The 25,444-nt window shown below is 38.9% G+C and overlaps 7 protein-coding genes across 13 annotated transcripts in view; 6 read left to right on the top strand and 1 right to left on the bottom strand.

The window, feature by feature from the left end:
• The first annotated feature begins 361 nt into the window (after nt 1–361).
• LOC111487500 (glyceraldehyde-3-phosphate dehydrogenase 2, cytosolic-like) lies at nt 362–3,447 on the top strand. The gene is made up of 11 exons (XM_023134917.1): nt 362–566; nt 670–770; nt 1,111–1,226; nt 1,322–1,421; nt 1,825–1,971; nt 2,066–2,126; nt 2,209–2,306; nt 2,523–2,665; nt 2,833–2,916; nt 3,000–3,089; nt 3,178–3,447. Exons 1-11 carry the CDS (start codon nt 539–541, stop codon nt 3,221–3,223), a joined length of 1,014 nt encoding a protein of 337 aa, XP_022990685.1. The 5' UTR covers nt 362–538; the 3' UTR covers nt 3,224–3,447.
• Nucleotides 3,448–4,050: 603 nt separating this feature from the next.
• LOC111487638 (prohibitin-3, mitochondrial-like) lies at nt 4,051–5,369 on the top strand. The gene has a single exon (XM_023135114.1). It carries the CDS (start codon nt 4,170–4,172, stop codon nt 5,007–5,009), a length of 840 nt encoding a protein of 279 aa, XP_022990882.1. The 5' UTR covers nt 4,051–4,169; the 3' UTR covers nt 5,010–5,369.
• Nucleotides 5,370–6,467: 1,098 nt separating this feature from the next.
• The window catches only part of LOC111486931 (ATPase family AAA domain-containing protein FIGL1), a 21,025-nt gene continuing 2,048 nt past the window's right edge, over nt 6,468–25,444 (bottom strand). The window contains exons 4-14 of one of the 5 annotated variants that reach the window (XR_002718958.1): nt 24,946–25,187; nt 24,393–24,520; nt 24,181–24,299; nt 24,021–24,113; nt 23,378–23,479; nt 23,151–23,253; nt 22,582–22,665; nt 22,405–22,500; nt 22,153–22,280; nt 21,795–22,069; nt 21,164–21,559 (exon numbers count right to left, since the gene is read on the bottom strand). Coding sequence is in view for 4 of the 5 variants with exons in the window: in XM_023134100.1 (XP_022989868.1) it covers nt 21,968–22,069; nt 22,153–22,280; nt 22,405–22,500; nt 22,582–22,665; nt 23,151–23,253; nt 23,378–23,479; nt 24,021–24,113; nt 24,181–24,299; nt 24,393–24,520; nt 24,946–25,187 (1,197 nt within the window). In the remaining variant the exon portion in view is untranslated. Of the gene's footprint in view, nt 6,618–21,163; nt 22,070–22,152; nt 22,281–22,404; nt 22,501–22,581; nt 22,666–23,150; nt 23,254–23,377; nt 23,480–24,020; nt 24,114–24,180; nt 24,300–24,392; nt 24,521–24,945; nt 25,188–25,444 lie in introns of those variants that run through there. The other 4 variants (XM_023134100.1, XM_023134099.1, XM_023134098.1 and 1 more) reach the window with 4 other exon arrangements.
• LOC111486930 (serine/threonine-protein phosphatase 6 regulatory ankyrin repeat subunit B-like) lies at nt 6,572–9,545 on the top strand. The gene is made up of 2 exons (XM_023134097.1): nt 6,572–7,475; nt 7,781–9,545. The coding sequence occupies exons 1-2, from the start codon at nt 6,768–6,770 to the stop codon at nt 9,152–9,154; spliced, it is 2,082 nt and encodes a 693-aa protein (XP_022989865.1). The 5' UTR covers nt 6,572–6,767; the 3' UTR covers nt 9,155–9,545.
• On the top strand, nt 9,854–13,463 carry LOC111486933 (lysine histidine transporter 1-like). Its single transcript, XM_023134102.1, has 6 exons — nt 9,854–9,972; nt 11,164–11,705; nt 12,186–12,685; nt 12,762–12,853; nt 12,941–13,009; nt 13,192–13,463. Exons 1-6 carry the CDS (start codon nt 9,904–9,906, stop codon nt 13,288–13,290), a joined length of 1,371 nt encoding a protein of 456 aa, XP_022989870.1. The 5' UTR covers nt 9,854–9,903; the 3' UTR covers nt 13,291–13,463.
• Nucleotides 14,399–15,683, top strand: LOC111486935. Of its 2 annotated transcripts, XM_023134105.1 has the most exons (3): nt 14,399–15,264; nt 15,441–15,455; nt 15,516–15,683. In XM_023134105.1, the coding sequence occupies exon 1, from the start codon at nt 14,505–14,507 to the stop codon at nt 15,240–15,242; it is 738 nt and encodes a 245-aa protein (XP_022989873.1). In that variant the 5' UTR covers nt 14,399–14,504; the 3' UTR covers nt 15,243–15,264; nt 15,441–15,455; nt 15,516–15,683. The 2 variants fall into 2 exon arrangements, with proteins under 2 accessions (XP_022989873.1, XP_022989872.1); XM_023134104.1 differs by having other exon boundaries at nt 14,399–15,261; nt 15,439–15,683.
• Nucleotides 16,188–20,678, top strand: LOC111486934 (sulfite oxidase-like). 2 transcript variants are annotated; one of them, XR_002718959.1, is made up of 13 exons: nt 16,188–16,356; nt 17,227–17,342; nt 17,424–17,486; nt 17,705–17,741; nt 17,884–17,965; nt 18,047–18,165; nt 18,304–18,399; nt 19,289–19,399; nt 19,473–19,574; nt 19,690–19,737; nt 19,802–19,863; nt 20,010–20,225; nt 20,331–20,678. XR_002718959.1 is itself a non-coding variant. In XM_023134103.1 (12 exons), the coding sequence occupies exons 1-12, from the start codon at nt 16,282–16,284 to the stop codon at nt 20,445–20,447; spliced, it is 1,182 nt and encodes a 393-aa protein (XP_022989871.1). In that variant the 5' UTR covers nt 16,193–16,281; the 3' UTR covers nt 20,448–20,678. The 2 variants fall into 2 exon arrangements, 1 of the variants encoding a protein (XP_022989871.1); XM_023134103.1 differs by lacking the exon at nt 19,802–19,863 and having other exon boundaries at nt 16,193–16,356.

The raw sequence follows: 25,444 nt of genomic DNA, 5'->3' as shown, positions 1-25,444 counted from the left end.
GCTTTTGTTGTTTTAATTACCTTTTTTTTTTATTGATTTCCTCATGCCAAGTTTCCATAATTCTTTTTTAATTTAATTTTTTTAATTAAAATATGAACATCGTATAAGAAATTTGGAATTTTATTTCAACCCAAAATAAAGTTACTCATCCATAAAATAAAATAAAATTAAAAAAAAAAAGTGTCACTTTAGTAGCAAGTTAAAATAGACATATTTTAAAAGTAAATTGATTAAAATTTTAAGCACCTAAAATAGTATTTAAACTTAAAATAAATATTAGTAATAAAAACTTAAAATTATATATATATATATATATATATATATATATATATATATATAAATGACCACCACCAATTCATCGAGAAATCCGCCCCCATTTCCATTTTTCCATTTTCTCTTTTTTTTTTTTTTGTTTCACTCCCTATATAAACAACCTTTCGTCCTTTCACTTGGCTCATACACTGCTCTTTCAACATTTTGCTTTCTCCGATCTCCTTTACTTGTTGATCTGTTTTTTTCTCCGTCGCCAGTCTGAATCATGGGCAAAGTTAAGATTGGAATCAATGGTATTCATTTCTATTCTATTCTATGTTTTTTTTTTCTTGGTTTCCGATTCTGAGTTTTCTGGATCTCGATCTAATATTTACTGCTGTTTCCTTATAATCAAAGGATTTGGAAGAATCGGTCGTCTTGTTGCTAGAGTTGCCTTGCAGAGTGATGATATCGAACTCGTTGCTGTTAATGATCCGTTCATTACCACTGATTACATGGTAAACTTACGGATCATCTGATGTATATGTATACGTTCTTCTACATCTCTGTATATGTTTTTATAATTTAGATCTGATGTAATTAGTCATTTTCGTTAGTTCTTGACGTCGGATTTACAAAATGTCTGAAGTTGATGCAGATGTTTTGATTACTTTTCTTTTGTCTTTTTGAGTTGGATCTTTCATGCTTTCTTATCATTTAGATCGACTCATTGTTGCGGGTTTGAGAATGTTGGTTTCGTTTAGCTTTCTTATCATTTAGATCGAATTATTGTTGCGGGTTTGAGAAAGTTAGGCCTTTATGGTCTTCGAAATGTAATTTTACCGTTGTCTACGACAGACCTACATGTTCAAGTATGATAGTGTACACGGCCAGTGGAAGCACCATGATATCAAGGTTAAAGACAGCAATACTCTTCTCTTTGGGGAGAAAGCTGTTACCGTTTTCGGTACTAGGTATTTTTATGTTCCTTCGTCTTTGACAAAATCATTTGACAAAATCATTTTCTATCGAACACTTGAGTTTATCATTTGACTTGTTCGTTCATTAGGAACCCGGAGGAAATCCCATGGGGCAAGGTTGAAGCTGAATATGTTGTTGAATCCACTGGAGTTTTCACTGACAAGGACAAGGCTGCTGCTCATTTGAAGGTTTGTTACAAATATCCAATAGACACATATTCATGATCATTTATGTCATTATAATGTTTTCTTTAATACTGGTTGATGTAAGCTCTACTTATTTTGGACATTCTTGATTGGATATTATTATTTTCATTAGGAAGAGCTGAACAGAACTCTAATATGGTTTTTGGAACGATCCTTTTTCTTTCCATGGCCTTGTCAATGAATTTTCATTTAAATTAACGTTTTGACTTCATCGCGTATAGTTTGCAGAAATCCAAAACCACTTCTTTGTATGTAGTCTATGTTCGATCATTAATACATTATTTTCAGAAGGGACACTAAATTATTATCTAGTTTTATGAAATTGAATTCACTTGGTTTCCTTTGGTTAGTTGTAACCTAAATAGGTTCTCTGATCTTTTTACAGGGTGGTGCAAAGAAGGTTATCATCTCCGCACCAAGCAAGGACGCCCCGATGTTTGTTGTTGGTGTTAATGAGAAGGAGTACAAGCCAGAGCTCGACATTGTGTCCAATGCCAGCTGTACTACCAACTGTCTTGCTCCATTGGCTAAGGTAGTTTATTTTCCTTCGATAAAGGCTGTCTAATTCATTAAGAAGGAAATTAGAATGTGACATTTGCAGAAGTTAATCTAGCTTCCTGTATTAGGTGATCAATGATAGATTCGGTATTGTTGAGGGTCTCATGACGACTGTCCATTCCATCACTGGTATGTACTATCCTGTACCAAACATCCTTGTTAAATGTAAAACTGTGTTGTTCAGCAGTTGCTTATCGTTTCACCCATGCAGCAACCCAGAAGACTGTTGATGGACCATCAATGAAGGACTGGAGAGGTGGAAGAGCTGCTTCCTTCAATATCATTCCCAGCAGCACTGGTGCAGCTAAGGTATTTCTTTTTTCTGGATTTACACATACACTTGCTATTTAATATTTGAGCATTGAAATGCTTATCCTCTATCTATTCAATTAGAATAACAAATGATGTCATGACTAATGAGCTTTGGGTTGTTGCGATAACATTGATTATATACTAATTCTGATGTGTTTTTTCATGTATTCAATAACTCCGACTAATATCATTGGTTTTTATTCAAATGTGTAGGCCGTTGGTAAAGTGCTGCCCGCTCTAAATGGAAAGTTGACAGGAATGGCTTTCCGTGTTCCCACTGTTGATGTCTCAGTTGTTGACCTTACTGTTAGGCTTGAGAAGAAGGCCACTTACGACGAGATCAAGGCTGCCATCAAGTAAGAATCAGCGAATCTGTAACCATGCCCTAGTAACCTAAAAAATAGTCCAAACAAACATGAACGTCCATAGAATGCAAGGTTTTCAAATTGTACTTGGAGATTCCAATGAAGAAGAACGTCTGCTTTATGCTTAAAGGGGTTTTTTTTTTTCATTTGTTTATCAGGGAAGAATCCGAAGGCAAGCTTAAGGGAATTCTTGGGTACACAGAAGATGATGTTGTTTCAACAGACTTTGTTGGTGACAGCAGGTCTGTAGAGTAAACTAAAATGTATGATCGTGCTTACACAGATATGAACATCGTTTTTATAATTTACTATTGTTGTGTCACAGGTCAAGCATTTTTGATGCCAAGGCTGGCATTGCTTTGAACGACAACTTTGTGAAACTCGTCACTTGGTATGATAACGAATGGGGATACAGGTAAGAGACCTCTGATTCTTTGCTTCATGTGTCGACTGGTGAATTTGCAGAACAAATGACGAGTTCGCTGTGTTTCTTTCCTATGCAGTTCACGTGTTGTTGACCTGATCCGTCACATTAGCTCTCAGAAGTAAGGAGTTTCTCTAAAGATGCTGCGTTGGAACGTTTGGATTTTTGGATTTTCTCAGTTGTTAGGCCATGTCATTCAGAACAGGGGAGGAATTTTAATTTTAGCGTTTGAGTTTGAATAACTGGGGGTTTAGGAGTTTTGATGACACGTTTGTTGGAACTTTGTATTTTGTACCCTCCCATCTCTTATTTCGGGGAAGAATTTGAAACCCTCTTCTTTTTTCCTATCAAACTGATGTCTTTGTAGTTAGGTTAATTGCTTTCATAATTTGCTGGCATGTTGTGGTATCTCATGTTAAATCTGATTGGGAAACGACAGTAATGCTAATGCAGCTCCCTATTCTCACGAGCACACTACAATGATAACAATAGCCCACTAGGATCATATATTCCTCCACCCACAAACCACAACCGAATCAAGCAAAAAATGGATAAATTTGAACCAAGAGGATAAGCCACGGGAACACATACTTGGAACAAAATTGAGCTAACACAAGTATTGAAGCACAAAACAAGAAAGATCTTACCCTCGGCAAGAGGCCGAGGATGACCCTACTCGACCTTGTAGGTTGAGACTAGGTTTGGTTGGGCACAAGTTATGTGTGCTCGGCTGTTCATTCATTTAGTTCGGTTTGAAGAAGAAGCTCTAAATGTGTCAATTATATAGTTTCTTCTATTTTTGTCCCATTTACTTTGGTTAGATGTGTTAGATTTTATAAGTGGCTAGTGGCAAGTGCTTGTTTTTAAAATAATTATTTATTTATTAAATTAAATTTAATCTTTTATTGGATGTACATTTAACAATATGGGCCTACCATAACATCAAGCCCGTCCATATTGGTCAAGTCCAGCGCAGAAATGAGTTTTCCTCCACAGCTCATAAACCCTAAACCTCTACCTTGAAGTTCAACCCATTTCTCTCTGCACCTCTCAGCTTTTCTTTTCTTCACAATGGGTAGCAGCCAAGCCGCCGTGTCTTTTCTCACCAATATTGCTCGTGCTGCTTTCGGTCTTGGCGCCGCAGCATCGGCTCTCAGTGCCTCGCTTTACACCGTCGACGGTGGTGAAAGGGCAGTCCTCTTTGATCGCTTCCGGGGTGTAATCGACGACACTGTCGGTGAAGGAACACACTTCTTGATTCCATGGCTGCAAAAGCCCTTTGTATTTGATATTCGTACAAGACCTCACACTTTCTCGTCTATTTCCGGTACCAAAGATCTTCAGATGGTAAATCTGACCCTACGTGTTCTCTCTCGCCCTGAGATTTCTCGCCTTCCCGATATTTTCAAAACCCTAGGTCTAGAGTACGACGAGAAGGTCCTCCCTTCTATTGGAAATGAGGTTCTGAAGGCCGTCGTCGCTCAATTCAACGCCGATCAGCTTTTGACCGAGCGGCCTCACGTTTCTGCTCTTGTGCGTGAGAGCCTGATTCGACGGGCTAAGGACTTCAACATTGTGCTGGATGACGTTGCCATCACTCATCTGTCCTATAGCCCGGAGTTCTCTAAGGCGGTGGAGCAAAAGCAGGTAGCGCAGCAAGAGGCTGAGCGGTCAAAATTTGTTGTAGCGAAAGCCGAACAGGAAAGAAGGGCCGCGATTATCAGGGCTGAGGGTGAGAGCGAGTCAGCTAAGTTGATTTCTGATGCTACGTCGGCCGCTGGTATGGGTTTGATTGAGCTCAGGAGAATTGAAGCATCAAGGGAGATTGCATCCACCCTCGCCAAGTCGCCAAATGTGGCATACCTTCCCGGTGGTCAGAACATGCTGTTGGCTCTGAACCCGTCTCGTTGAACGAATTGGCAATGAACTTCCCTGACCTTTTTTTTTTTTTTTGTTGTCATAAATTGATGTTTCTGTTGTTGCTTTGTTCTAGAATGGAATGGTTTTCACTTCTTGAAACTATGGTTGAACTTGTCACTCGGCATTCTTTTAGTTTTACAATTCAATGTTGCCACTGTTCTCTGGATCTGGCAAAATGTGGTTTCATTATTGGTGGGACTGATCTAGTGGATAACTCATGTACGGAATCACAACGGCAAAAAATTGCAAAAAAAAAAAAGAAGAAATATGGAGAGTTTAGCTTGTACGTCCATGACATGACATCTTAGTTATGTTGCAAATTAAATCAGTGAAAGTCCCTGTTTTGTTTTTTTTTTCCTAAGACTGTCTCTGTTCGTATTCTAGTTTTATTGTTAAGCAGCAGCTTGCCATTATATAGTTCATCAAATAGCTATCAGTTGACAGAGCCTACAAAATAACTAGAATCCACCGTATTTGTGTTGTAAATGAACACTCAAGTTTCAGTCCCTGGCACATGTACTACCTAACACTATTCATGGGCAGAAAATGGTCACATTTCTGGGATGGTTTAGGGAGGAATTACAACATATTTGTCAAAAGTGAACTGTGAAGTTTAAATGGTCAGTAGCTGGAGATTAGTAGTTGCAGATCAATACTTGTTAGTAAGATCGAGTGGGGATTTTAGAGCGATCAGGTGACTGGTGTGATGTACATGAAATTCTGATAGAATGATACTCATGTCTGATAGGATGTACTTGATAGAATAATATACTCATGCCTTGTAACTGTTAATATGCCTTTTGTCGTGCCTTATAGCTCTGTTAATATGCCTCAAAATTTGATAGAATATAATTCAAACCATCGCTTTCCTCTTGGATTCATCAGCCATATATGTTGATATATTCATATCTCATCAGTTTGTTGCATTTGGTGCTATTCCTTTTTCATTTGGAAGATTGGAGCTATTTCTTTATTTTATAATCTATTACTCATTCAAATGAACTTGAATTGGGCAATTAAATTATGAAAGCAGAGAAAGAGAGATGTGGTGGTGCATTATTGGTTTTAAAGGAAGCAGGTGGGGAGCCCAATGGCTTTGATTAAAAAGGTCGGTGCTTTTTAACTCACAAAGCTGCTTGCTTACATGCCCCACTCTTCTGAGTTTCTCCGTACTGCCCCTTTTCATCGTAGTCATTATGTATCTTAATATTTGAATTATATATATGATCACTCTTTTTAATACTCTCAATTTTTCTGGTGAATATCTTGGGCTTATCATATCTTATTCTATCCAAAGTATTCATCAAGGATTTTAATGAATGAATACCGTTTCAAACAATAACACAAATTGTGAATATGGAAAATAAAATTAAATGGTGAGAAAGAAAAAAACAAAACACCAAATGAGAATCGAAGAGAGTAGGGATTGGAATTATGTGGCTGCCTTCTTCTATTGTTTGTATAAATCCTAATTATCTTCAACTTTCTTCTCGATTCCTTCTCCTCCAACAGAACAAGGACTGATTCCTTTTTCCTGAATTCAGAGCTTTTCCTGTTCCCAATAATGGCTGCTTCACTCCCTTTCTCCCTTTCCTTCTCCTTCACCTTCCTCAACTCTTTTATCCTGTTTCCTCTTTCTCTTTTGCTGATTGCTTCATAATTTAATCCTTGGAACTCCTAATTTTGTTTTTATTCACTACGATTTCCAAATTGTCGCTTCTTTTGGCTTTTCTGTTTATTTGCTTCTTCATGCCTCCCACGTATTTCCCTCTCCGTTGGGAGAGCACCGGCGACCAGTGGTGGTACGCTTCTCCGATCGATTGGGCTGCTGCTAATGGCCACTACGATTTGGTTCGGCAGCTTCTTCGAATCGACGGTAACCATCTCATCAAACTCACATCTCTCCGCCGGATTCGTCGTCTCGAGATGGTTTGGGACGACGAAGAACAGTTTCACGATGTCGCAAAATGCCGCTCTGATGTTTCTCGAAAACTACTAATGGAGTCCGAATCGAAACAGGGGAAAAACTCTTTAATCCGGGCTGGTTACGGCGGATGGCTGATTTACACTGCCGCTTCCGCTGGCGATTTGGCGTTCGTTCAAGAACTTCTCGTCAGAAATCCTTTGCTTGTTTTCGGAGAGGGAGAATATGGGGTCACTGATATTCTCTACGCCGCCGCCCGTAGTAAAAACTCTGAGGTATTTCGAATTCTGTATGATTTTGCTGTCTCGCCGAGATTCTCGACGAGGAGACAAGGAGGTTTGGAGGAGCACATAAGAGAGATTCCAGCGGCTTACAAATGGGAAATGATGAACAGGGGTGTTCATGCCGCTGCTAGAGGAAGTAACTTGAAGATTTTGAAGGACCTTCTTGCAGATTGCTCCGACGTGTTGGCTTGCAGAGATGCCCAAGGTTCCACCATTTTACATGCAGCTGCTGGAAGAGGACAAGTTGAGGTGATTCTATATCATAATTGCTGTCGTTTTCTTGCTTTCTTAATCATTGTTCATGCTCTGTCTGATGTTTTCTATCCATGGATGAATCCTTGTTTCTTGTGATTATTGTGTTAGATCCCTGTAATTCTCACAATGTTCTATTTTGGTGTTTAACTCTCTTTGGTTCTTGAATCTTTGATCATATCTCAATTAGTTAATCGATAAACAAATAGTTAAATATCTTTAAATCATATCTCAACTACTAGTTAATAGATGAACGAAAAAAATAAGATAATGTGAGGACTGAGAGTTTTTAATTAATGCAGGTGGTTGAATACCTTGTTCAAACATTCCCTATCATCAATTCCGTGGATCATCAGGGAAATACAGCATTACATATAGCTGCTTCTAGGGGACAACTGGCTGCAGTTGAAGCTCTTATTGCTGCGTCTCCCTCATCCATCTCTTTAAGAAACAACGCGGGTGAAACCTTCTTGCATAAAGCCATATCTGGCTTCCAAACTCCTGCTTTTCGTCGACTCGACCGACAAATCGATCTTCTGAAGAATGTGATTTGTGGTAAAGTTCTTAACATGGATGACATTATCAATGCCAGAAACAATGATGGAAGGACTGCTCTTCACATGGCTGCCACTGGGAATGTCCACTCTGATCTTGTTCAGCTTTTGATGACTGCTCGGTCGATTGATTTGAACGTTCGAGACTTCGATGGCATGACGCCGCTTGATTATCTTAAGCAAAATACACATTCTGCATCAGCAGACATGTTAATAAGACAGCTGATTTCTGCTGGAGGAATCTTTGGTTGTCATGACTACAATACCAGAAAGGCCATAGCCTCACAATTGAAGCTGCAGGGAATTGGAAGCAGTCCTGGGACATCATTTCGAGTTTCGGACAATGAAATATTGTTGTATACTGGCATTGAGCATGCTTCAGATACCATACCTGATCATGGCAGTGCAGGAATGAGCTCGTCTTCGGTCGGGTTGAGTCCATACGATTCAACCAACGAGAACCGAAACAGGTCGAATCGAAACTCGTCATCAACTGTTAAGAAATCTGGTTCTGTAAACTCTGCAGCACAGCGATTGAAAAGTGTGTTTCATTGGCCTCGAATCAAAGATAAGAAGAAAAAAGAGAATTCTAAGAAGCAAATTGATGAAGGGTTCATTGAAGAATCACACAAGAAATACAGCAGTTCAGATGAAACTCTAACCCCTTTGAGGCAAAGGTTCTTCAAGCCATTGGCTCTTCCCAACAACAAGCGGACACTTTCAGTGAGGAGCAATCAATCAAGCCCATCTACTAAGAAGAAACACGCCACTGGTCTAATGCGTGGTGTCACTCAGGGCATGCCACACATAGCCATTCCCGCCATTCCCCATCGATCCCGCTCGAGCTCCTTTTCAAAATCATCGCTTTCTTCACCAAATTCAGCAGAGAAACAGAAAGGCATTTGTTTTGACAGTGATGGTGCAGGGCCTTCTTCTTCTTCAAACCAAGCCATCGACAGCGAAACACGGAATAATCTTGGGAAACAAAGCTTGGTCGATAGGAAGTTGAGGAGCCAGTATTTCTGTTTTGGTGCAGGAAGCCTAATTGGGAGAACAACAGTTAGCAAGCAGCAGCAGCAGCAGAGTCAGAGTTACAAGCTCCCAGTGGTTTCAGTGTCGTAGGCACGAAGAAGAGGGACGACAAGCAACACCGTCGTAACGACATAACGTAGCAGAAGAGTAAGCTCTGCTTAGCCAGTGGCAAGCTGTCTGAGGTATGTTTCTGTAAATTGGAACAAAACTTTAACTGAAGTAGCCATGTGAATATGTTGTAGTTTGGAAGCTTGGTTTGTTTGTGAGAGCTGTGATGATGTTAAGATAATGGATGAAGGGCGATGTACAATTATAAGCTAGTGGTTTGGATTATATGATTTCAATAATTGAGAGAGAGTTGGCTTGTTCAAGTAACATGCCAGTCACAGCTCCAGAAAACATGTGATTCAGGGCCTTCTCTTTATAAACAATTTTGTATATTTTGACCTCGTCATTTATTGTATGATTAGACTTAAAATAACGAGAGAAGGGAAGGTGTATGCTGGTCTAGAACATGTTGTTTATGATCACATATTCACGTCATCTCAAATTCTTTATTTTCTTCCATGTTATATTGTTTTATTATTGTATCTTTTATTTATATGACCGTTCGACAAAATCATGTCTATACTTATCAGATATGAATTGCTGGGATCAAGTAGTTTGTTTTCATATGTGATCATCTCATTGGTGACAGATTCAAGAAGTTTTGGGGGCAATAATATTTTAATAGGTCTTGGGTGAATTAGAAACAACGGGTCTTAGCCTCAAAGAAAAAAAAAAAAAAAAGTCAAACAAAAAAGATTGGTTATTTATTTGTATTCTTGGATTCAGATGGAATGGCAGAAGAAAGAGTGATGGGAACTCAAGAAGCTCCTGAATTTCAAGCTCCCAAGCATGATTATCTTGTAAGTTCTTCTTCTTCCTTCTTCCTCCTCCTTCTGTCCTTCTGTATGAGTATCAACTTGTCTCACTATCTTCTTCTTCCATGGAGTTCATCACTATCTTCTTCTTCCATGGAGTTGATCACTATCTTCTTCTTCCATGGAGTTCATCACTATCTTCTTCTTCCATGGAGTTCATCACTATCTTCTTCTTCCATGGAGTTGATCACTATCTTCTTCTTCCATGGAGTTCATCACTATCTTCTTCTTCCATGGAGTTCATCACTATCTTCTTCTTCCATGGAGTTGATCACTATCTTCTTCTTCCATGGAGTTCATCACTATCTTCTTCTTCCATGGAGTTCATCACTATCTTCTTCTTCCATGGAGTTGATCACTATCTTCTTCTTCCATGGAGTTCATCACTATCTTCTTCTTCCATGGAGTTCATCACTATCTTCTTCTTCCATGGAGTTCATCACTATCTTCTTCTTCCATTTCCATGGAGTTCATCCCTTATTTTCTTTTTCCGAATTATCAAATTTTAATTACTTTTTTCTATGTTATATTAGTTATTTTTTTCATTATTTAAAATTATCAGATCTTTTAATATTAAGGTTAAATTGAGTACACAATTAATATATATTAAAAGTTTGAATTTGGTTTTTATGAATGGATAAAAGTTTATAAAAAAAAATCATAAAAATCTTGCAAATATAAACATTTAACTTTAACCTACAACGTCACTTTTATAAAATAAATAAATAAATAAACAAAGCGTTGTCTTATGTAGTAGAAAAGTAGCATTAAGTCGCTTTCTATATTTTGGTTAAATAATTTATGCTCATTCATAATTCATTCCCAATTAAATAAACAAATTAAAATATTCATTTACTTATATCTTCAATGTTCATTGTTTTATTTATTTATTATTTACATAATTTAAAATTAGCCCTTGATGTCAAATAAATAAATAAGGTTGAACTGCTACATCGATAAAATCGACCTTCTACACTTTGTATTTACACGTAGTTGAAGAATCAGACCCACTAATTATTTTTTATTTGCATTTTATTTTTTTTAAGAAAATTTTAAGTCTTTTCCGTTCTTATCTAATGCATTGACTATAGGAAATTCCTAATAGTTTATTTTATTATTTCTATGATAATATTACAATAAATACGAATATTATTTTTTTAAAAAAATTAATCTTAGATGGACGAGAAACTGAAGAAGGAGAAGGCGATAGACGACTGGCTTCCAATCACATCGTCGAGGAACGCCAAATGGTGGTACTCCGCTTTCCACAACGTGACCGCCATGGTCGGTGCCGGCGTCCTCAGCCTCCCCTCCGCCATGGCTTCACTTGGGTGGGGCCCCGGCGTGACGGTGCTGGTCATCTCATGGGTGGTGACTCTCTACACGCTGTGGCAAATGGTGGAAATGCACGAGATGGTTCCAGGGCGGCGCTTCGACAGGTACCACGAGCTGGGGCAGCACGCGTTCGGCGAGAAGTTGGGGCTTTACATTGTGGTGCCGCAGCAGCTGGTGGTGGAGGTGGGCGTCAACATCGTTTATATGGTCACTGGTGGCCAATCCTTGAAGAAATTCTACGACACGGTCTGCCCTTCTTGCACCAAAATCAAACAGACTTATTTCATTATGATCTTTGCTTCTGCCCACTTTGTCCTCTCTCACCTTCCCAATTTCAACTCCATTTCTGCTGTCTCTCTCGCCGCGGCTGTCATGTCCTTGAGGTAATCTCTTTTCAATTTACAACCAACAACACTCACACTCAGTTAGGGATGGTTGGGAATGAGTTACAAATTCGCTAATTTAGAAAACGATTAATAAAGTCCGGACAACTTACGCTCAAACCGGACAATATTAGTGATTTCTAAGGTAGTATCAGAGTCGTGCTCTTAACTTAGTTATGTCAATAGAATCCTCAAATTTCGAACAAAAACGTTAGGACCCTCAAAAGTGTAGTCAAAAGTGATTCAAGTAACGAACAGTATTTTGTTCGAGGGCTCCAGAGAAAGAATCGAGCCTCGATTAAGGAAGATTGTTCGAGGGCTTCATAGGCCTCGGAGAGGCTCTATAGTGTATTTTATTAGAGGGGAAGATTTTGATAAACTCTAAAATGAAGATGAACTTATGTTAGTGAAGAAGATGAAGAACGAAGAAGAAGAAGTAGTGTGATTTGTGGTTTATAATGGTGGGTGGTGTGTACGCAGTTACTCGACAATAGCATGGGCAGCGTCAGTGCACAAGGGGGTGCAAGACGACGTGCAATACGGCTACAAAGCCCACTCAACCTCGGGCACAGTGTTCAACTTCTTCACAGCGCTGGGGGACGTGGCGTTCGCGTACGCAGGCCACAACGTAGTGCTTGAGATACAAGCCACAATCCCTTCCACTCCTGACAAGCCCTCCAAAGGCCCCATGTGGAAAGGCGTGGTTGTGGCCTACATTGTGGTCGCCCTTTGCTACTTCCCCGTCGCCCTCATCGGCTATTGGATGTTCGGCAACGCTGTCAAAGACAATATTCTTCTTTCCCTCGAGAGGCCCGCCTGGCTGATTGCCACTGCCAACATGTTCGTGGTGGTCCATGTCATTGGGAGTTACCAGATTTACGCGATGCCCGTGTTTGACATGATCGAGACGGTGTTAGTCAAGAAACTACACTTCAAGCCCTCTTTCCTTCTTCGCTTCGTCTCCCGCAATATATATGTTGGTGAGTCTTCGCTATTTGGGTTTAAATACATCGTATATTGATGTGGGTGTTAACCAAAATTTGTTTTTGTTGGTAGGATTGACGATGTTCATAGCCATTACCTTCCCCTTCTTTGGTGGGCTGCTAGGGTTCTTTGGTGGCTTTGTTTTTGCCCCGACCACATACTTCGTAAGCTACAATAATCTTGCCCCCACCCTTTTCAAATAATCACATACTTCATGTGTTTTGATCTTCTTCTTGTCCTGCAATTTCCAGCTGCCTTGCATCATGTGGCTCGCCATTTACAAACCAAGGAAATATAGCCTGTCTTGGTGGGCTAACTGGGTATGTTCTTACTTACTTAAACCCTATCCTTTTCAGGTGTGATTCTTTAAAGAGTCCAACAGCCCAAGCCACCGCCCGGATCTACTGTCTTCTCTAGAGTTTCCATTTCGAACTTTCCTTCAAGGTTTTTAGAATGCGTCCCCAACCGATGAGATCTCATGATTACTTATTTTTTTATTCAGGTATCCATATTTCTTGGAGTGATTTTGATGATCGTAGCACCCATTGGTGGATTGAGAACAATTATATTGCAAGCCAAGGATTACAAGTTTTACTCTTAAACTGCATGGCCAAGCCTAATCTCATAATTGTATGTGTTCCTTCAATAATTATTATAAGCTATTTTCCTCTTAGAATCTATTTACATGCCAATGCCCAAACTTAAACAAACAAGTTGTCTACTCAATTACTATTGTATGGTTATTCGACTCACTAATGTCTCTCTTCTACGATATTTCGAGCATCTTGTACTTGTTGTTGACCAAAACTGGTTGAAAATATAATTGTAATGACAAACTCACATAGATTAAACATTAAAAACGACACAAAGGAAACAACAGGACAAGTTTTCCGATTGAAATAACAAGAAAAATTATAGAAAATGTAAAATCTCATATCGGTTGGGGTGGAGAACGAAATACCCTTTGTAAAGGTGTGGAAACCTCTCCCTAGTAGACGCGTTTCAAAAACCTTGAGGAAAAGCCCGAAAGAAAAAGTTCAAAGAGGATAAAATATCTGTTAGCGAAGAGCTTGGACGGTTACAAAAAATGAGAGGAAAAAAGGTTACAGCCATGAAGAGGTGGGACTATCGAGATGGGAAGAAAGAAATTGGTAGAATTTTGCTAGGGACTTTTAACTCTTGTACATAGAACACGAGCTTCAAACATAACTCGTGTACCATATACAAGATTCACACATGAAACTCGTGTGCATGATACACGAGTTCGTTAGTTGCATACGTGATACACGATTTACCTTAGATCACAACTATTAGATATACTTGTGCACATAGAATATACCTTATTTTGTACCATACTTTTTTGCAACCATAAATTACATCATTAAAAAAAAAAAAAAAAAAATCCCCACGCGCGCATGAATGACAAAATATCCGATACCCGCGTATTTCACACGCTCTTTAAATTCGCGTGTAAGAAAGAACCACGTGTTGGCTATCTCTAAAGTCGAACCTACCGAGAAAGAAAAAAGAGAGACGAAAACAAATGGAGAGCCCCCCATGGCGAACCACGTGTGCCCTATCTTTCGGCAGTGTTTGACACTCCCTCATTTCCTATTGGTCCACGGTGGTCCCCACACCTTCATGGGTCCCATTTATTTATTTATTTTTAAATTCACCGGACAGTCTTTGTTGTTGCTTTGCTGTGTTGTTGTGTCTTTCTATCTCTCTATGATCATCATGAAGACTCTCTCTGTCACTCTCGAAAACGCGCAGTTTTTGTTTTAAATTTTATTTGTTATTTTATTTGTGTTCGTTATGGATCCTGGTGAAGCGGCGCGTCGGATGCTTGTCGGATCTAATTGTGGTAAGGCGATTATCAATCCCATAACGATGAGATTCCGACCGATCGCGCCGAAGCCTGTCGCCGGAGCCTCTGTTTCCGGCGACACCTCATCGATATTGAAAGGAAGGAGGAAGAGGAAGTACGTTAGGGTTCAGGGGTATAATAGGAAGAAGAAAACTACAAGATCAAACACCACCACCACCGAGGCCGCCGCGACGACGCTGCAACTGCTCCCGGAACGACACGTGGAGATCTTCGGAAGCGGATCTCCGGAGGTGGGGTTGGTATCAGATGGGAAGCGTGGAGCGGCGGCGGAGGAGGTGTGGGTGACGGTAGAATGCGCGAGGGGGGCGTGCATTGAGGGAGACGAGGAGGAGAGGATGAAGAAGCTAGAAGAGGACACGTGTCCAGGGTTCGTATCGGACGGTGTGGATAGAGTAGAGTGGGTAAACGAGGCGTTGAAAAGAATGGTGAGGCAAAGGCAGAGAAGCAGTGAGGCAGGTGAGGAAATAGAGATAAGGCTGAGAACAAGGCCAAGATTGGGTTACTTGGGGAGAGCATTCACGTGCCAAATGAAGCTGCACTTCAAAGCTGGTACTACGGACATGGTGGTGCCCTGTGATGCGTGGAGAATAGCGGGCGGAGGGACTGCATGGAAACTCGACCTCAATGCCGCCCTCTCTCTAGCTCCTCCACTTCAACAAGATTAGTTAACCCCCAAAACTTCAGGTACTCATTATCCACTCTAAACATAAGCTTTTATGACTTCATTTTTTTTTTGTTTCTATCCTCTTAATTAGTCGAGAGATTCCCTCCCAATAATACTCGTATTATTTGGGTTAGTTTAGAATCATGATTACAGCTTGGTTAGGAACATGGATGTACTAATAGTGAATGATTTTGTAGGTGGTAATGGAAGGCGGAGGGTAAGAGAAAGTAAGGAGTTTGGGTATATAAAGTGTAAATAAATAGGTAAGGAGGTGTAGAAGGGTATGCATTTATGGATATCACCAAGCAACCGACAACAGCCGCCTGGAGCCATGGATGGAATCATCGCTCAATACAAACAAACAAACTGTAACATAAATATTAAATGTTCTACATCTAAACGTTTTGCCTTGGCTCGAATCAATTTGACACGTCTTTTTTCTTTTCGTTAAATAAATCATTTTTAAAATGACTCCCACCCATGATGTGACACATTCGCTCAGGTCATAGGAGTTGAGGATTACGACCACCCACAATAATATGATTATTGGCTTACTTATAAATTCATGATCTTCCCCTAAATTAACCCATAGGCTCTAGAGGAAGGCATTTCAACCATGTGGTCATAATTTTGACATGTTCACGACAAGCCTTAAGGGGGAACCTTAGGCGAGATTTGTCTTCACCAACTGAACACAATTTGTACAGAGTCCAAATTGACCATTCCGAAGGAGCTCAATTCTCCTATTAATTTCTTATTCTTAAAATTAATTAGACATTAAATCATAGAGCATAAATGGGAGGGTTATATATATATATATATACCACGAAAATAATAAGCATTTAGCATTTTAAAAGTACCCAATATTGGTTGTGACGTTTTGATAATTTTGATAGGCGAGAATATAGTTGAAAAAATGATGCAGCTTTGTGCATATCAAAAGAAACAAAGAAAAAAACTGTGCACCTTTGCGACTGTGCTGCGAGTCCTGAAGAAATTGGTGGCCATCTTCTGAAGACGACTCCTAATTGAGTGAGAAAATGCCTGGATTAATTGCTCCTTCAGATTACTCTCAAGAACCACCTCGTCACCCATGTCTCCGAATCAACGCCAAGGCAGGCTTTCTCCTTTATCTCTCTTTTCCTCTTTGTTTCCCACATCATTTTTCTTTTCCGTCGGAATCTCCATCGTTTAATTATAGTATCGATATCTGATTTCTTCTGGGATTATCGTCATTTTGATTGTTTCTTGATCATTCATTTCGTTTTCTTTAAATTTGTTGAAGCAACTACTTTCGAATGATCCGTTCTCCGATTTCGTGTTGTTTTCCTTGTATACGAGTGGTTAGATATGTTAGACGAACACGACTCTTCACAATGGTATGATATTGTCCACTTTGAGCATAAGCTCTCATGGCTTTGCTTTGGGCTTCCCAAAAGGCCTCACCAATGAAGAGTGTATTCTTAGATTATAAACCCATGACCATTCCCTAAATTAACGGATGTGGGACTTTCATCATCCAACAAGATACACTTGTTGAAGCTCCAGCAGGTGTTTGGCTGTATGTGTTCTTGCGATTTAAGATCCTCTTTGAACTAAGGTGTTTAAACGTTGTCTAATACTTTCAATTATAAGAATTATGGTACCAAAAAGTAATTATTTGGAGGGGTGTATTCGCCATCGGTGCTGAAATGAGAGTATATGGTATGATTCAAACTGAGTGGGAGGGTGTGCTTGTTGAGGATGGTTGGTGGGCAGTCCCACATTGGCTAGTTAAGACGATGATCATGAGATTATAAGTAAGGAATACATCTTCATTTGTATGAGGCCTCTTAAGGAAACCAAAAGCTAAGTCATGAGAGTTTATGCTCAAAATGGACAATATCATACCATTGTGGAGAGTCATGATTCCTAAGAAGGCTATATTGTCTCTCCATGTGTAATGAATTATGCTAATCTTTTCCCCCATGTTATGTTTGGCACAGGAGCCCTTCAATGCAGAGCCACCGCGTTCAGTCCTGATTTCATCTTATGTGACCCCTGTAGATTTCTTTTACAAGAGAAATCATGGTCCTATTCCATTAGTGGATAATATTGAAAGGTTTTCTTCTTTCTCCTTTTTATTGTAAATGTTCTTATCTCCTTCCTTTCAATTACTAATACCTTTTCTTTTACATTGTAGATATTCTGTCTCTTTAAATGGCCTAATAGAAAACCCAAAGGAACTGTTTATGAAAGATATCAGGTGAGCCATGGTATTTTGGATCTAAACGTGTAACTGTCCAAGCCACCGTTAATAGATATCGTCCATTTTGGCCCGTTACATGTCGCTATCAGCCTCACAGATTTAAAACGCGGCTAGCAATGGGGTTTGGGTGGTTACAAAATGAGCTTTCCTTTTCTTTATGAAGATACCAGCGTAGAGAAAGTTTTTGTATTAATATGCGTTCAATAATGTGACAGGATGCTTCCGAAGTATAATGTCACTGCCACTTTACAGGTATTCTCATAGTTGGCATAAGTTGTTAGCATTTCTTCTTTGCCTGGTATTGAAATATCTGACTCCAAATCTACAGGTTTAATAGTAGTTTCCATTATGTGGTGGATTAGAGAATTTGACACTATTTGGCTTGCATGGACAGTGTGCTGGTAACCGAAGAACAGCCATGAGCAAAACCAGAACAGTGAAGGGAGTTGGCTGGGATGTTTCTGCTCTAGGAAATGGTATGTGACATGCATGGCTAGTGTTTTAGATGTTTCAGCTGATAGAATTCATCTTTTGAAAATGTGTTTCGAACCTTACAGCTGTCTGGGGTGGTGCCAAATTGGCCGATGTTCTTGAACTTGTTGGTATACCTAAGTTCAGCTACAGTACACAAAAAGGTGGAAAACATGTTGAGTTTGTGAGCATTGATAGGTGCAAGGTACAACGTTGTCCCATTTAGGTGCTCATTTCCAAACAATTTGTGGAACAAGAGTATCTTTTTCTTGACTTTCCTAAAGTTCGAAGGAATTTTGTGTAGATATAAAGGAATGATTTTGGTTTCTGTGGTTAACTACAGGAAGAAAATGGAGGTCCATACAAGGCATCAATTCCACTAGACCAAGCTTCAAATCCTGAAGCAGATGTTTTGCTTGCTTACGAAATGAATGGAGAAGTAAGTAATGTTGTATTAAAGAAGTTAAAAGTACGTTTTTACATACTGGAATACTTGCCATATTAAACTTGTGAGATCCCACGTTGGTTGGAGAGGAGAACAAAAAATTCTTTACAAGGGTGTGGAAACTTCTTCCTAGCAGACCCGTTTTAAAACCTTGAGGGGCGGAAGGGAAAGCCCAATGAGGACAATATCTGCTAACGGTGGGTTTGGGCTGTTACAAATGGTATTAGAGCCAGACACCAGGTGATGTGCCAACGAGGAGGCTGAACCCCGAAGTGGGGTGGACACCAAGTGGTGTGCCAGTGAGGTTGCTAGACCTTGAATGGTGGTGGATTGTGAGATCCCACACCGGTTGGAGAGGAGAACGAAGCATTCTTTACAAGGGTGTGGAAACCTCTTCCTGGCAGATGCGTTTTAAAACCTTGAAGGGAAGTTCGGAAGGGAAAGCTCAAAGAAGACAATATCTGCTAGCGGAATGTTTGGATTGTTACAAAACTTCTCACGTGTCCTGCTAAAGTCTGAATATATGATTACATAACAATGAATGAACTTTACATTTTACAGCTTCCATTGAGTGCTTTACACAATCCTTGCAATAACTTGTGCATCACATCAATCTAGATTTGAGGCCCTTTCTCTTTTACCCTTAGGATCCCTAAGCCCAAAACTAAGGGTAAAAAAGAAAGGGCCTCAGTCCCTAAGGCCTTTATGCTGGGTTTCTCCCTTTTTTGATGCCTATATTCCTTCTAATGTTGAGTAATCACTGCATTGTTATTATAATATTGTTTGAAGGGGCGGAAGGAGTTTAACTTCTTAATGTTATGATGTTACGGTGCTTATTATGCTACTCTGCTATACTTAATATTCTCTACTTTTTTCACAAAAGCCTCTTAACAGGGATCATGGGTATCCATTGCGTGTGGTTGTCCCAGGTGTTATTGGTGCTCGCTCTGTTAAATGGCTTGATTCTATAAGCATAATTGCAGAGGAATGCCAGGTACAAAATATAAAAATATGATTTTTTTTTTTTTCTCTCTTTTTCATGAAAACTACCTTCCTTGGACTTGCAGGGTTTCTTTATGCAAAAAGACTACAAAATGTTTCCTCCTTCCATAAATTGGGATAACATTGATTGGTCGACAAGGAGGCCTCAAATGGATTTTCCTGTTCAGGTTTTTGTGCTCTTTTTCCTCCATTTTTGTGTTGCTATTGTACCTGTTCTTGGCTGTTCTTAGTTTCCTCCATTTTTGTGTCTCAATTCATGCTGTTGAACTTGGTGAATTGCAGTGTGTCATATGTTCTTTGGAGGATGTAGATCATATAAAGCCCGGAAAGGTTAGTTCATTTACGTAAGTTGAATGTTTAATGGAATATAAAATATAGATGATGATCTATGCAGAAGATACATATAATAGATCTAAGAGCCTCCAATCATCTGCATTTCTTCTTCCAGGTTAATTTGTAAGTTTGTGGAGATACTGTTCTACCTGCATATTTATAATCATCCGCATTTGTTTCTTCTCTTATTTTGTCCGCTGCTGGTATAATGGTGTTGGGATACCTACTCAAACAAGCAAATATGGATGTGATCTTCTAATGTATGTCAGGTCACAGTTAGTGGCTATGCAGTGTCCGGAGGTGGACGTGGAATAGAGAGAGTAGATGTATCCGTTGATGGGGGCAAAACTTTTGTTGAAGCCACCAGATATCAGAAGATTGGTGCCCCTTATGTCGCTGATAGTCCGAGCAGCCACAAATGGGCATGGGTGTTCTTCGAGGTCACGGTTGATGTTCGGCAAAACACCGAAATTGTTGCGAAAGCTGTAAGTTCTATTTATGTTGATCCATGGAAATATGTGACTAGATTGTGAAGACTGCTGAAGTAGATTCAAAGCTTTTGAGCTGATTTGAGTTCCTAACTTGTGCAGGTTGATTCAGCAGCTAACGTGCAACCGGAAAAAGTGGAAGACGTATGGAACTTAAGAGGTATACTGAACACGTCTTGGCATCGAGTTCAAGTTCGAGTTGGTCGTTCGAATATATAGAAGAGGTGAAGGATATACCCCAAAACTCAAAAAACTCTATCTGCCCATTTCGTCTAAAAAATAAAATGCTGTGCAGCATAAACTTTTCCTTTAGCCAAACTCCACTCTGCTTGGATTTTGATTTTCCATTTGAAATGCGAATAAGAAAATGGAATGTGCTTACATTGATGAAGAATATACTTCAAGTGTGCTTGTAAATCTGTTTAGAATTTCCAACATGACCTTACACAAGTATCATGAAATATTTACACTTCAACCCATACTATTTTTAGTCATAACAAAAACATACTCTTGGACTTTGAACACAGAAGTTTCAAGAAATTTTTGTGCATGAAACCTACTTTTGATGACCTTGTTCCTACTTCGTCTCTTATGGGTTATTCGAACAGCATCCATCCAACGAGGCATTCGATGGCATTTCAGTTCCATTTTGCCAACTGTTGGATTCCTATTTCTTCAGCTTCATCAGATGGTTGTGCTCTGCTTCTGTTGCTCATTTTGTTTGATTACGATCTGTCCAATCAAAACAGTGGATGAATTGGGTATTTTGATGATGAAATGGTTGTCGCTTATCTGTTATCGGCAGGCAGGCAGTGGGGGCAGTGTTCCTGGAGCTTCCTCTGGAGACCTCTAACGAGACCACAGATAACAACCCCCTGATAAAGTCACATAACTAATAGACAGTATACAAGATGACAAATGTATGGATGGAGTTATATGTAAATCTCGTGAATATTAACCTTTGTGAAAGATAATCTTGAAAATAGGTCCTTAGGCATAATTCTTACAGAATATCCATAAAAGTGATTACAAGTTAACAAAATAGCAATCCCACTATTGGAATGAATAAAAAAGAATAACTACAGAAAAGGTTAGAGGTATGAACTACAAAGGTGTTTAAGTACATAATATCTCAAGCCTCCTCCGCGGTAGGAATTTTTTTCAACATCTTTCCCATCAAGTCAAATGTTCCACAAAATAGTGAAGGAATCAATTGAAAACTCGATTTCTTTCTCACAGAAAATGAAAATGAAGAAATCAACTTGCCACAATAGATCTTAGGAGGATCCAAGATAACTTCATTACCGTACAACTCAAACTCGAAACCAAACCTACAAAAGAAAACACAGGTGAATACCTTCGTAGTTAGTAGCATAAGGGCCCAGCCGCAAGACAGGACAGCTTTAATCTTTCTACACGCTTGCATAGGAACACCGTTGTTGGGGATATATATAGATAAAAAGAGAGGCTTGGTGAACATAGTCTAACGTGTTAGTTCAACATTGAGAAGAATTACAAGAAAAAAAAAAAATCTAAATGTTGCTTTAAATCCCGCTTGCTTTATACCTGAAAATTCCACATAAACGAAATAAATATCTAAATGTTGCACACATGAGGTTTAAGGCATTCTTTCAGATCTCAAAATGGAAGACAGTGACAATTGCTTAAAACCCCGCTTGTCATTTAGTCCACGCTCAGCCCACCAGCTTACCTTCTATGTCATTGTTAAGTAAAAAACTTCAAAGTGATAAGCTCCCAAATTGCTTGTTCCATTCATCATATGTGCCAAGTTCGCTTAAAGAAACAGAGGGCCTGACCTCTTGCATTGCGTTCTCAAAGTCCTACAAAAAGAAGCCAGAAAGAAGCAAAGGATAATAAATCTGAGAAAGTAAACATAACTATACTTGAACTATTAAAATCCCACCTTAAGGGTTACAGGCCGCATATCCTCCTTTTTAAGCAATGTAATTTCTGTGCCTTGTTTCAGAGCCTCCCTTAAAGGACCCATTGAAGCGTCTTTCACAAGGTTTTTCATGTCTGAACCCGAATATCCTGATAATGCAAATTTTCCAGCAAGATATCATGGAGAAAATCAAAGGCGGTTATTTTGCATTCAGTCCTATGTAACATAGTGAAGGCAATAATTTAGTTCTAAGCTTTGCGAGGTTGCTACTACCTTCAGATAAAGTACATATCGTATCAATTTCCTCTTTAGAAAGCTTGAACAACCCATCCTTCTCCAGGAGATTACGCACAATCCATGCTCTTGCTTCTATATTGCCAATATAACAAGTTAGCCATGAGCTAAGAGCATCAGGCATTTAGTTACCATGGCTAAAATCATGACTTGTACCTGAAGAAGGGAGGGGAATGTAAAGTCTTTTGGTCAGTCGTCTCCTTGCAGCTTCATCAAGTTCTTGTGGTCGATTAGTCGCTCCTGGATAAGTTGAATATCTTTAAATATGTGCACAATTGCTTTCAAATTGTGTGATAAGGACATTATCAAGCTAGAAGGATTTGAAGATGAACATTGTACCACAAGGTAAAAATTGAAGAGAAATCGTGTCAACTTTCAGGCTTGTAATAAAAAATGTAAAAAAAAAAAAAAAAGATTCAGAACATCTCTTTTGATAGTTTCGGAAATTGCACTAATCGTTACCTATATTTGTACACGGACATGCTCATTGTACATTGTTTTTGGCATTTCCAGAATTAAATCAAAAGGAAATTAATGCGAGCATTTTCAATCTTGAATCTACTTCCTAGGGAATCTGAAGAGTAGGAAGTATAAAGTATCTTCATATTGTAAACCATTATTGATCTAGTCATAATACTAACTACTTTCTTTCACGAGACGAATAACGATGGGAAAATTATTTACATGGAACCATAAGCAATTTTTAAAAAATGAAGAAACATTACCTATAAGAAGAATTTGCTCGCTGCCATTATCAAAGCCCTCCATTTCAATAAGGAACTGTGTTTTGAGTCGTCTACTTGATTCATGTTCACCTTCAGATTTTCGCTACAAATGGAATAAAATTTCACAAGCATACCTAGTCTTTTGCTTAACCAACTTACTCAATAATCAGCATTGTTATCCGAACTGAGAAGAAATTCAAGCATGTATACGATTATAAGAAGTCTACCTGAGACAGAAGCGAATCAATTTCATCAACAAAGATGACAGCCGGCTGACGACAACTGGCAACACCAAAGAGGGCCCTCACTAGCTTTTCACCCTCGCCAATCTACAATTAAAAAGTTACTATTTGACACGCATTTCACATATTTTCAAGCAAACTAACCGGCTGTTTGGAAGTTGCTTTGCAAAATAGTTCTCTATTTTTTTAGAGCAAAAACTCAGTAAAATAGATCTTGGGGAATTGTTTTCAAAAGTTCGTTTTCATTAATAGACTCTAAATAGTAGTTTTAAATGCACAATAACCTTAATCTTTGCAACTATCCAATATAGTTCTTATAGAAGCAGAAATTAATTTCAGACCAATTCTCAAACAACCTATAAACTATTGGGAAGTATTATCATTACTAATTTTTTTACATCAATCTATGAAAAAGTAGTAAGACGATAAAGTTGTAAAAAATTCAATATTCCTAAAAGGAATGGTTCAGAAATGGCAAAGAGAAGCCTAGTTTCAATTAAAATCTAATGATTGCTTCAACAAGCTAACTAAAAACCATCTTTGAAACATTAAGATCAATCAATATTTTCTCGCGAGTCAGAATATTCATAACTCTTATATAAATAATGCTAATCACATTAGCACTCACCCACTTGCTTGTTAATGAGCTGGCAGATATATAAAAGAAAGTTGCTTTTGCCTCTCCAGCAATTGCTTTTCCGATCATTGTTTTGCCTGTTCCCTGAAAGAAAATTGTACATTATAAACCAGAATTTCCGTATAGAATATTCATGGAGATATAAACTTACCGGTGGACCAAAAAGAAGGAGACCTCTTCCAGGAGAACGACAACCTTTGAAAATGTCGGGACGTAATAAAGGCCATATTACCATTTCAGTTACACACTTTTTTGCATGTTCTAGACCAGCTATATATTGTCGTGCAATGAGTTCAAATCAGCACAATTCTGTAACCAACATAACTGTATTGAACAATGAAAGAATGAAACACCTTGTTTTACCTATGTCGTCCCACCGAACATTAGGATCCCTGTCCATAATCTCATTGCTAATATGTTCTATAAGTCGAGGCTCCAAATTCCTTAATTTTTCAGGAAGTTCACCATCAGGTCCGCACAACATATCCAAACTAGAATACAACATGAAGCGTGTCAGAATCTGAATAGTCACAGGAAGCAACTTATAATTCTTCAGTCACATCTAGAGAATTTCATGAATGCATTTTGTCAACCGTTGGAAAGTTCAATAACAAAAGTTATAGTAACTATCTTATATCGTGTAGAAGAATTAACAATTCCAAGAAGACAAGCCAACTACCAAAAGCAGAACCGGATGAAGCATAGCAACAATTGGCAGGCCTTAGGGCATAGTACATGGAACAGTAACAGACCCCAAAGGCTAAACAGAAATACACCATTTGAACCCGTTAGTTTGTCTAGATACTGCTAAAGCATGGTGACGAGTACTTAGAGATGGTTTGGAGAAGTAACAAGATATTAAACGAAGTTGAGAACTCTCGTCAGTGAATTTAGATCTTGTGCCCAAACTATTTACCATCTCTTTGGTGAGTCATCCAGAGCATCTTCACCTTTTCCACCAACACGTGAATTTACCATGTTCCCAGCATTCCCCCCATTAGACCTAATAGGAGGGACAAAATTCCCACGCACTCCACGGCGTGAAGAGCCATAGGATCGCATTCCATACCCTTTATGGGAAACATTATTATCACTCTGAGGGGAGACAGAAGTATTTGGTGATCCTGCAAGTCCTCGTCTTTGCCTTGCATCCATTTCCTAGCAGTGAAGAACAAACAATGCCTTCAAAAATTATTGGTAAATTAATAAACAAATGAAAAGAGCTAAGGGAAGAACGCAAAAGTCCCTTAGCTCAGGCCAGGTAAAAAATGCAAGAATCACTTAGCTACTATACAAACGAGTCTTTAAATCGAGAAATTTTTAGTGGTAAGATACTTTACAGTCTGGATATTGGCTGGCTCAAGTCTTCTTAAAACGTTCTCTGATTCTGAAGTAGTTTTTTTTTTTTTTTTTTT

Source organism: Cucurbita maxima, unplaced genomic scaffold, assembly GCF_002738345.1.
Source record: "Cucurbita maxima cultivar Rimu unplaced genomic scaffold, Cmax_1.0 Cma_Scf00012, whole genome shotgun sequence".
Lineage (NCBI taxonomy): Eukaryota > Viridiplantae > Streptophyta > Magnoliopsida > Cucurbitales > Cucurbitaceae > Cucurbita > Cucurbita maxima.
Note: the sequence above shows the minus strand (reverse complement) of the source record. Positions and strands in the feature narration are given on the sequence as shown.

Bases quoted from the DNA above. Each gene is read 5' to 3' on its own strand.
- LOC111487500 (XM_023134917.1), top strand. From the start codon at position 539: ATGGGCAAAGTTAAGATTGGAATCAATG. The intron at 1,227-1,321 runs GTATTTTTATGT...TTCGTTCATTAG, and splicing joins GTTACCGTTTTCGGTACTAG to GAACCCGGAGGAAATCCCAT. The intron at 3,090-3,177 runs GTAAGAGACCTC...TTTCCTATGCAG, and splicing joins GATAACGAATGGGGATACAG to TTCACGTGTTGTTGACCTGA.
- LOC111487638 (XM_023135114.1), top strand. From the start codon at position 4,170: ATGGGTAGCAGCCAAGCCGCCGTGTCTTTTCTCACCAATATTGCTCGT.
- LOC111486930 (XM_023134097.1), top strand. From the start codon at position 6,768: ATGCCTCCCACGTATTTCCCTCTCCGTTGGGAGAGCACCGGCGACCAG. The intron at 7,476-7,780 runs GTGATTCTATAT...TAATTAATGCAG, and splicing joins CTGGAAGAGGACAAGTTGAG to GTGGTTGAATACCTTGTTCA.
- LOC111486933 (XM_023134102.1), top strand. From the start codon at position 9,904: ATGGCAGAAGAAAGAGTGATGGGAACTCAAGAAGCTCCTGAATTTCAA. The intron at 9,973-11,163 runs GTAAGTTCTTCT...AATTAATCTTAG, and splicing joins CTCCCAAGCATGATTATCTT to ATGGACGAGAAACTGAAGAA. The intron at 13,010-13,191 runs GTATGTTCTTAC...TTTTTTATTCAG, and splicing joins TGTCTTGGTGGGCTAACTGG to GTATCCATATTTCTTGGAGT.
- LOC111486935 (XM_023134104.1), top strand. From the start codon at position 14,505: ATGGATCCTGGTGAAGCGGCGCGTCGGATGCTTGTCGGATCTAATTGT.
- LOC111486934 (XM_023134103.1), top strand. From the start codon at position 16,282: ATGCCTGGATTAATTGCTCCTTCAGATTACTCTCAAGAACCACCTCGT. The intron at 17,966-18,046 runs GTATGTGACATG...CGAACCTTACAG, and splicing joins TGTTTCTGCTCTAGGAAATG to CTGTCTGGGGTGGTGCCAAA. The intron at 18,400-19,288 runs GTAAGTAATGTT...TTTTCACAAAAG, and splicing joins CTTACGAAATGAATGGAGAA to CCTCTTAACAGGGATCATGG.